The sequence below is a fragment of the Cheilinus undulatus genome, linkage group 16 (assembly GCF_018320785.1).
Source record: "Cheilinus undulatus linkage group 16, ASM1832078v1, whole genome shotgun sequence".
NCBI classification, from domain to species: domain Eukaryota; kingdom Metazoa; phylum Chordata; class Actinopteri; order Labriformes; family Labridae; genus Cheilinus; species Cheilinus undulatus.
In genome coordinates, this window is record NC_054880.1 from 7,908,326 (window position 1) to 7,917,498 (window position 9,173).

At 37.5% G+C, this 9,173-nt stretch overlaps 1 protein-coding gene across 2 annotated transcripts; it reads right to left on the reverse strand.

Moving 5' to 3' along the window:
• Positions 1-1,125: 1,125 nt before the first annotated feature.
• Positions 1,126-8,817, reverse strand: LOC121524556 (major histocompatibility complex class I-related gene protein-like). Of its 2 annotated transcripts, none has more exons than XR_005993130.1 (7): positions 8,701-8,817; positions 6,567-6,833; positions 4,973-5,251; positions 4,611-4,830; positions 3,635-3,742; positions 3,409-3,426; positions 1,126-2,765 (listed from the first exon to the last, which is right to left on the reverse strand). XR_005993130.1 is itself a non-coding variant. In XM_041810001.1 (7 exons), the coding sequence occupies exons 1-7, from the start codon at positions 8,765-8,767 to the stop codon at positions 2,758-2,760; spliced, it is 1,047 nt and encodes a 348-aa protein (XP_041665935.1). In that variant the 5' UTR covers positions 8,768-8,817; the 3' UTR covers positions 1,126-2,757. The 2 variants fall into 2 exon arrangements, 1 of the variants encoding a protein (XP_041665935.1); XM_041810001.1 differs by having other exon boundaries at positions 4,531-4,830.
• Positions 8,818-9,173: the final 356 nt, after the last annotated feature.

Consider the following 9,173-nt stretch of genomic DNA (forward strand, 5'->3'; position numbering starts at 1 on the left):
CTTTGTCCACTGTGTGTAATATAATCAAGAAGTTTATAACCATGGAGCTGTGGCTAATCTCCCTGGACGTGGATGGAAGAAAAAAATTGACAAAAGAATGCAACGCAGGATAGTTGGAATGGTGGATAAACATCCTCAGTCAACTTCCACACAAATTCAGGCTGTCCTGCAGACTCAGGGTGCAAAAGTGTCAGCTCGGACCATACATCGTAATCTGAATGAGATGAAGTGCTATGGCGAGAGACCGAGGAGAACCCCACTGCTGACAAAGAGACATTAAAAAGCCAGACTGGAGTTTGCAAAAATGTACCTGAGTAAGCCTCAATCCTTCTGGGAGAACATTTTGTGGACAGACGAGACTAAGGTAGAGCTTTTTGGAAAAGCACGTCATTCTACTGTTCACAGAAAACAGAATGAGGCCTACAAAGAAAAGAACACAGTACCTACAGTCAAACATGGTGGAGGTTCAAGGATGTTTTGGGGTTGTTTTGCTGCCTCTGGCACTGGGTGCCTTGACTGTTTGAAAGGAATCATGAAATCTGGAGACTATCAAAAGATTTTGGGCTGCAATGTAGGGCCTAGTGTCAGAAAGCTGGGTTTGAGGTCATGGGTGTTCCAGCAGGACAATGACCCCAAACAGACCTCAAAAAGCACCAAGAAATGATTGGAGACAAAGCGCTGGAGAGTTCTGAAGTGGCCAGCAATGAGTCCGGATCTAAATCCCATTGAACACCTATGAAGGGATCTCAAAACTGCTGTTAAAAGAAGCACCCTTCAAATCTGAGAGACCTGGAGCAGTTTGCAAAAGAGGAGTGGTCCAAAATTCCTGCTGAGAGGTGTGAGAAGCTTGTTGATGGTTATAGGAAGCGATTGGTTTCAGTTGGTTTCATTTTTTTTCCAAGGGTGTGCAACCAAATATTAAGTTGAGGGTGCCAATAATTTTGTCCGGCCCATTTTTTGAGTTTTGTGTAAAATTATGTCAATTTTGTCTTTTTTCTTTGGATTTTTTGTGTTTTTCCAATGCACATAAAGGCAATAAACACATGTATACCAAAAACATTTGTTGATTGCAACAATTTCTGGGAGAAATTGTGTATTTTCTGGAAAAATTCCAGGGGGGCCAATGCTTTCATCCATGACTATACAAAAACAGGATAAAACATGACACAAGGGACACTTTGTAAGACAGCTCACAAAAAACACTTCACCAGTTTTTGCTAACTTTGTGGATACATGGCCTCCAAATAACAGAGCAACATTTATCACCCAAAAAACTTCAACTGACTTAGACATCAGGGTCAAATGAGTCAAAACTCCTACCCAGGTTTACCCATATTAAATTGAATGCTGTGTTTTTGGACCATTTGGAGGACAAGCACAAACACGGTGTAAGGTAACACTGAAGTTTCTTCCCAAACTGTCAGACTCACAGTAGCTGCTACTGGTAATGAGTAATACACCCCCCACCCCCTGTTAATTAGCTGGAAAACTCAACTGGACCAAAAGCATGAAGCCTTAGCTAGTTCAGGTTCAAAGTTAACAGTAGAACAGAAAATGAGGATTTTACACTGTTTTATAAGGAAAAGTCCAAGTAATAGTAATAATAATAATAATAATAATAATAATAATAATAATAATAATAATAATGATAATAATAATGATAATAAGTATTTCAAGCTGTAGACTCCAAAAAGAACTGATGTTGCCAGACATTTTTCTACATAGTATTGATAGTAACTGCCTGGAAAAGAAAGACATTATTACAGCAAATACAGTGAACTAAGAAAAACAACAGCAAACTTGAAATAAATAAGAGAAAAACAAGATAAAATATTTGACTGAATTAATACCGTTTCCTTCATTATCTCAGTGTATTATAAACTGCTGCTTTCTGGCACAGATGCACCAAGAACATAAGAACATAAGGACTTTTCTCTAAAGCTGTTAATTCCATCTAGTGGAAAATTACTGAAACACACTTGTATTCTGTTCACTGAAATCATACCTGTGAGTGAGAACAATAAATATAATCTGACCCTAGCTTTACAGAGATGAATAAATTAAACATCCTGAACTGATTTCTGAATATATAATCAATGAAAAATGATCACATTGGATAACATGCTGATTTTGAACAGGTATAGTGCTTATTTTGCTTGTTTAAAGCATCTGGTGCAGAGGACTGGAGTGTTTATCAGGCTAAGATTTCAATGTGAAAAGTAGAAAAAGAGATGTGATAAATTCACAGCATAATTCACAGCATGAGTTTATCTAACTCAGACAGCTGTCAGCTGTAGTCTGAAACAGTCTTGTTGCATTAGTCTTTGGTCTGAACTGTGCTAAGAAAACTTAAAGGAAATGCAAAACAAGAATTGCACTGCATTGCCTTTTTATGTATGGAGTTTAAAATAAGAATACACTGGAAAATATATGCTGCTGTCATTCAGCGCCTTCATGTTTGAAATGTTAGTTAATTTGAGTATATTAGGCTACAGACTTTACATTTCCTGCACAAATGTGCTGCACTGAACACTGACATCAGGGCGTAGTTCACAAATGACCAGAGTTATCACTGGCTCATTATTCCACTTCTTGAACTTGACTTTTTGTTTTCACTGTTATGGCCTGAAGAAAGGCTTTTCCTGCCCAGGCAGATAGTAGTTTTTGCACTGAGCTCTCAGTCAATAGTTTGTCCAAGTCTTGGAAATCATACCGACTCCTCACTCACTGGAGTCTAGTTTCCTCTTCTGGTGAAGACTATACCCCTGTGTAGGAAACAAACAAAATTACAAAGCTGTCTGTCTGAGTATTCAGATTACTTTAAGCAATTAGAAACTTTACCACATTTTAAGCAGTCTGTGGGGTACCAGTTCTTACTTTTCATCAAAGTAATCAGTTACTAAATTACAGTTACAGAAACTTTATCTTTGTCTGCCAAAAAAGAAAGAAATCTCTGAAGCACATGCACAGCTTCTGTTTCTCTTGTACTTGTCTGCACACCTGCTGCTGTGTCAATCTCCAGCTGTGTCAGAGTGCATGTGGAGCTAGCTTGTTCAGCTAGGGAGATGAAACAGAGGGTGAAATTTACTCTCTTGAAATATCCCGTTATGTTTAGGCGAAAGGGACATGAACAACTTTGACCTAAGAGGTACATTTAAAAGCTTCTGTTATCTTGTTTTCATTGATGATGCCGATTTGTGTACCAAGAAGCAATAAAGTTGAATTTGATTGTACAACGGTAGAACATGATCTTTTCCCAGTATGCACCAAGATAAGTTACTTTTATTGGCAGTAATCTTGTAACACAATTTTCTTTTAACAGTACTGAAAACCTACATTACATTCAACCTATACTAGTACCAGCACCATGCATGGTAAAGGCTGCATGCAAAGCAGATTGTTACTTACGATTAGCAGGCAGGAATCCTGTAATACAAATAAGAAATTACAAAATGAAATTATTTAACATCACAATTCAAAATGCTGAAAAAAAGAAAGGAGAAAAGTAAAGTTTCCCTAGCATGTGTGCAAAATGACTTAATTTTGAAAAAAACAACAAATAATATGCTGGTTGTAAGGGTTTTTAAAGTCTGTATTGTGAAATCATTACTTGCTTAATGGATGAGTTTCTCACCATTGTTTTTCTTAATGGCGAGGCAGAGTCCAGCGATGCAGACTGAAACGAACAGCAGTGCCGAAGCAACTCCAGCAACAAGAGCAACAGGAAACTCAAAAGGAGGGTCTGAAATCAAAACAGAACCACCATACTTTGAATTTATTCTGAGAAGGGATGCAATTTCAGTTTTCAATTACTCACATAACTAGGGCCCCGGTCACAGAATTGCAGAATTGACCAATAAAAACAGAATCCAGTGTTTACCAAAAGAGTAATAAAACAGGAAGGGGAGAAAACAGATTTCTTCAAAACTATGTCAATTAAATCAAAATATATAATGTAAAACAAGCAACTTCATAAATATTCTCTGGCTATGAAATGACTGACCTTATTCAACAGAGGTCCAGCCAAATGGTGCAAGTAGTCTCACAGTTACAATGTTATTTAGTGGACACTTTTATCCAACGAGACTTAGATTTGGGACTGGTGTTCCTGGAGCTAAGGACATTGCCCAAGGACCCAACCTGGACACTTGTGCCACTGTGTCTCAGGTGATTGTACTATAAAGACACCTGCTTCTGGAAGGTCCAGTCACTAGGTTAATCAGTGTTCCTATCATTCCCTCCAGAATGCTTTTTTCTTAACTGGGCTGTTAACACATGTAGCCTCTTTCTGCTTTAAACAGAGGCATTTTAACATGGGACCAATAGGGTCTCCTAAGTATTGGAGCCAGTGTTGAGTTGACACTTAAGTAATTGTGTTTTTTTGTCACATTTGTTAATTTTTTTCAGCACCATAGGCTGTTGCTTGGTGATGTCAGAAAGGCTATATTCAGTCTTTGGCTGAGCTATAAGATTGAGCTCTTTGTTGGTAATGTCACAGCTGACCAGATTTAACCCTGATACCAGTCTTACCATTGCTTCTGATCACTAATTTATCCAGTCTGGTGACGATGTCCCCCTTCACACCAGAGAGCTGAAACACACACTCGTACCTCCTCCGGTCTTCAGGTTTCACAGATGAAACGTCCAGCTCAACACTCATCTGGAAGGTTTCATCATGGTTGGGGAGGATTTCTCCGTGGTCCACGCCCTCATGAAGCTCCTCTCCATCTTTCCTCCAGAACATCACAGCTCTGTCAGGGTAGAAACCTGTGGCGAAGCAGCTGACCAGAGAGGAGGGAGACTTCTGGAGGAGAGACACTGAGGGACGGACTGGACGAGGGAAACAGAAAAGGAAAAGTTTACTCAAAGAAACAATAATGTCTGTGTTTTTATAGTTTCATCTTCTTTGGCTATAGTTCATCATCTCTGACAGACATAAAATGCATCTGTACATCTGGTTGTGTAATTGTACCTCTTCTCTGCAGAGAGCTGCTTCCATACTGTAAATACTTTTTCAGCAAGCTGGGGCACATGTAGATGAAGTGGTTTTTATTGTGTTGTAATCTAGCTTTTTCTGCATCCCATCTGGCTTTAGTCATGAACGCCTTAGGGTTTGGAGCAATCCACGTCAGTGTCTCCATGTCCATTGCTATGAAGTCTTCTCCATCATAACCATACTGGTTAAAACCAGCAGTCTCTCCAGTCTCATCATCCCACTCACAGCCACTCATCTTCTGTAGAATGTGCACACCTGAGAGAGACAGAGGGACAGGGAAAGTGGCATTCCCACATGTGTGGCTACAGATGAGAGGACATCTTAAAGAGACACACTGATCCATAGACCCTTGTGTTTGGAAATGCTGACACAGATATCAAATGACCAGTAAAGACTGCCCCATGACAAAGACACTCATGAGATCCTGACACAGTGCGCGAGTCCCCAAACTTTAGAAAAGATTGAGAAAGGAAACCAGGAGTCAAGAGCCCAACGACTCTTGTTGATAGGCATTCCAAGATACAACTGAGTTTGTCATGGTAGACTAAAGTGACTTCCTTATCTGTCGATGGAAAGCCTCACTGTCTGCAAGCTGTAGCAAGAGTCCAGCATTCCTCTGAAAAGATTAATCAAAAAAGTTTAAAAACATAAATGTGGAATATTTTTGTAATTTATTTAATTTTTTAAATGAGCCATTATGGTTGTTAAAGGCTTATGTGTCACATTTGTTTTACGTTTGACACGTTTTCAGTTTTTCCCATCTAAGACACAGGGACCATAGTAACAGAACCTGGCACTTAAAGGGTCACATTTCCTTGAAAGATATGGTTATTCAATTTTTATGAGTAGAGGGGGAGTTGGTCAAAAAAACATTAACATTTTTCAAAAATATGAATGTATAATACTTTAATAGTCTCACTTATGAAACGAGCCATTTTGGTCGTTAAGGGCTCTTAAGTAAAATTCGTAGGGGCTCCAAAGGCAAACAAGCAAGTGTGAAAAAGCACAGCTCTGAGAAATCACATGCATTTCCTCTCAGCAAAGTAATTTAAAACCACAAGCTTACATTGTAACCTTAGTTCTCAGAGTGATACGAACAGGAATTGACCAAACTGGGGACACTTCTTTGTGACACACCACCATGTGGCCTATGTAGGGTATAAAAGGCCCAGGTGCAGATGATTTCACTGATTTACAATGACTGGAACACTGATTATGAGTATCTCAGTTTATCTGGGATGAGATTGTGTATGTTTCGTGACATCCAGTCAGAAACTGAGGCAAAGGGGGCAAGATTGTTGAGGTTATTTGGTCTGATGAAAAATACAGCGGCATATCGTCGGCATAAGTGGTTTCACAACCCAACTGAAGCAGCCACACAAAGGTAACAGAAAAGGCAAGTAGGTTTGACTTGTCTGTAGCCATTTATCTCCCTCTAGAGTACACACAGTATGCATGTAGACACAACTCTGACACTGGCAGTCACACCATGCTACCTATCAAACTGATCACAGGGCACTTGGTAATGAACATTAAGAACTGCTAATGAATATAAACGTACATACAGTACCTCCACTTTCGTTTAAGCGCTGCATGATGTTTTCAATGTAACCTCTGAAGGAGTACTGATGTCTCAAGCACCTTTCAGAATACCACTCCAGGTGGTCTGGATTGTCCCTGATGAGTTCTCTTGTCCAGTCATATTTAGATTTTGCTGTCTTTATTTGGCTGTCACAGTATCCAATCTCAACTCCATCAACCTTCACAATAGCCACAAACTCTGGAAAGTCTGGGAGTCCATAAGATGTTGTAAGGAAATATTCCAGGGAGTGTTTCACTGCAAGAGAGAGATAACTTTTAGTTTTTAAGTTTCATTGTGCATTATTTTACAGGCACAGACAGACAATCCTATCTTCTGTCTGTCTGTGGATGGATGGATACAAAAAGCCAAAGCCAAAAAGATGCCCTTTTCAAGGCACATTACCAGTTTATATTATCATAAAAACTGTGCAAAACATTACCCAAAAAGAAAAGTAATTGGCCCAATGTTCTGCAACCAATCAAATATCAATATAATTGCATACCAAGACTGAAGTATTTAACTAACTAATGTTATCTCATAACAGGTGCAATGATTGTACATGGATCTGTTACTCAGCTGAGTGATCATCGCTGCTCTGTTCATGGTAAAATATAAGATGGTCAGGGTGAACCCTCACTGTGGCTTGGTTTTTGCTCTGATATCATTGTCAGCTGTGAGGCTTTCTGTAGAGAGGTGTGTGCCTTTCTAAATCATGTCCAATCATTTTAATTTTCCACAGGAGGACTCCAATCTAAATATATTCAAATATAAAAAGTATTTTAAATATGAAAAATATCTTAAATATGAAATATCTTGAAATATAAAAATATCTCAAATTAAAAAAATGTCATTAGTATAATCATTTTATTGATAAATAAATATCTTCACCCTTAATATTATAATTTCTTAAATATAAAAAATATTGTACACTGAGAAATATCTTGAAATTTAAAAAATATCTTAAATATAAAAAATATCTTAAATAAAAAACTTAAAATAAAATATCATATAATAAAAACTTCAATCTAAAAATATCTCAAATGTAAAAAATATATCTTGAATATAAAAATATCTTAAATATAAAATATCTTGAATATATAAAATATCTTACATATAAAACATCTTCAATATAATAATTTTCTTTAATATTAAAATATCTCAAATGTAAAAAAATATTTTAATTATGAAAATATCTTAAATAGAATATTATTAATATATTAAAATATTTTGAATTCATAAAAAACTATACTTATATATTGCAATGTAATGACCAAGAATACTGGAGCAGGATGGTTTTTTACAGTGTACAGTATTATTTATCAACAGTTGTAGCACAAATGAGCATTGATAGCAGTGCAATAACTGGCTGACATTATAATGTCACAGTAGAAAAAAACTAAACCATGCAATTAAAGGAAAGCTGTGCTGACTGGTTGTGTTGGTCCTGAGGAGGATTGGGTAGGTGTGGCAATGATTGGACTAAGTTCCCTGGTTTCTGGAATGTTAATACTCAGAGACAAGCACACACCAGTTAATAAAATCATTCACCTCAGGGCTGTTACTGGTGTCCTGTTTATTTAGTACAAGTGACACAATCACTGAATCATCAGCAGACGTAACGGTATGTCTGCTCTTTGACTCCTGCACTCATGTGTGTATAAAGCAGATGGGTGGTGTAAGGACGAAGCCCTGAGGGAGACTGGTGAAATATTAAAGCACATTTGATAAAACACCTTTGACCCTGACCCGCTGAGATCTAAGACAATTTAGTTGACTAAACTACTTATCTGAGCAGATACGTTCCAGAAGTTTAGCCTCTCCATGAGTGAAGGTATAAGTCAATTGCAATCTTTATTTTAAAAGGAAACAGAGCACAAGATCAAATGGAGCTCAAAAGTGAAAGTGAAAATAGAAATGACAGTTTGCATGAGAACAGAATGTTCTATATGCTTCACTGGCATGAACATAACAAGGAAAATACTGTCCACCTATCATGTAACACTAGGATACAATAATATTAAATAAAATTAATCAATTAAATTAATAATATTAAATTGTAAATTACTCATGAGCTGATAATTCAAGCACTGAGAAGACAGGACATAGGGATTTGTGATTTTACCTGCACATGAACAATGACAGAGAAGGAGCAAAGCAAAGAAAGTCTTCATTTTGTTGTTATGAGTCATCTCATGTTTGAAGAGCTGCTGTGAACTAATCCGACGAGTTCTACTTTTTTGCAGTGTGCCAATGGGTGTGTTCATTCTTTACTACTTCCTCAAACAGAGACATTCCTGTGTCACAACAACATACCCTTGTAAAACGGTGCCACCCGCAAAATAGTCCCCATCAAACATGAAGCACTCAGTCTAAAAAGGCTTTGATAATCTCCTTTCTGTTATTTATTTGTTTTATCTGAGTGCTTTAGAGCAGCTTTCAACAACTTAAACAGAACTTAAACCTCAGATAAACAGCCACCACTTGATGACTACACACCTTCTTGTTTCTGCCTTTCTCAAAGTCTGACTCCATGTATTCATGTTTTTTTCTTTTATCAGAATAATATGTCAGAGGGAGAATACACAGATGTACTCG

Coding starts and splice junctions, on each gene's coding strand:
- LOC121524556 (XM_041810001.1), bottom strand. CDS start 8,767: ATGACTCATAACAACAAAATGAAGACTTTCTTTGCTTTGCTCCTTCTC. Junction 6,834..8,700: donor CTGTCATTGTTCATGTGCAG/GTAAAATCACAA, acceptor TCTCTCTTGCAG/TGAAACACTCCCTGGAATAT. Junction 3,743..4,530: donor ATTAGTGATCAGAAGCAATG/GTAAGACTGGTA, acceptor TTTTGATTTCAG/ACCCTCCTTTTGAGTTTCCT.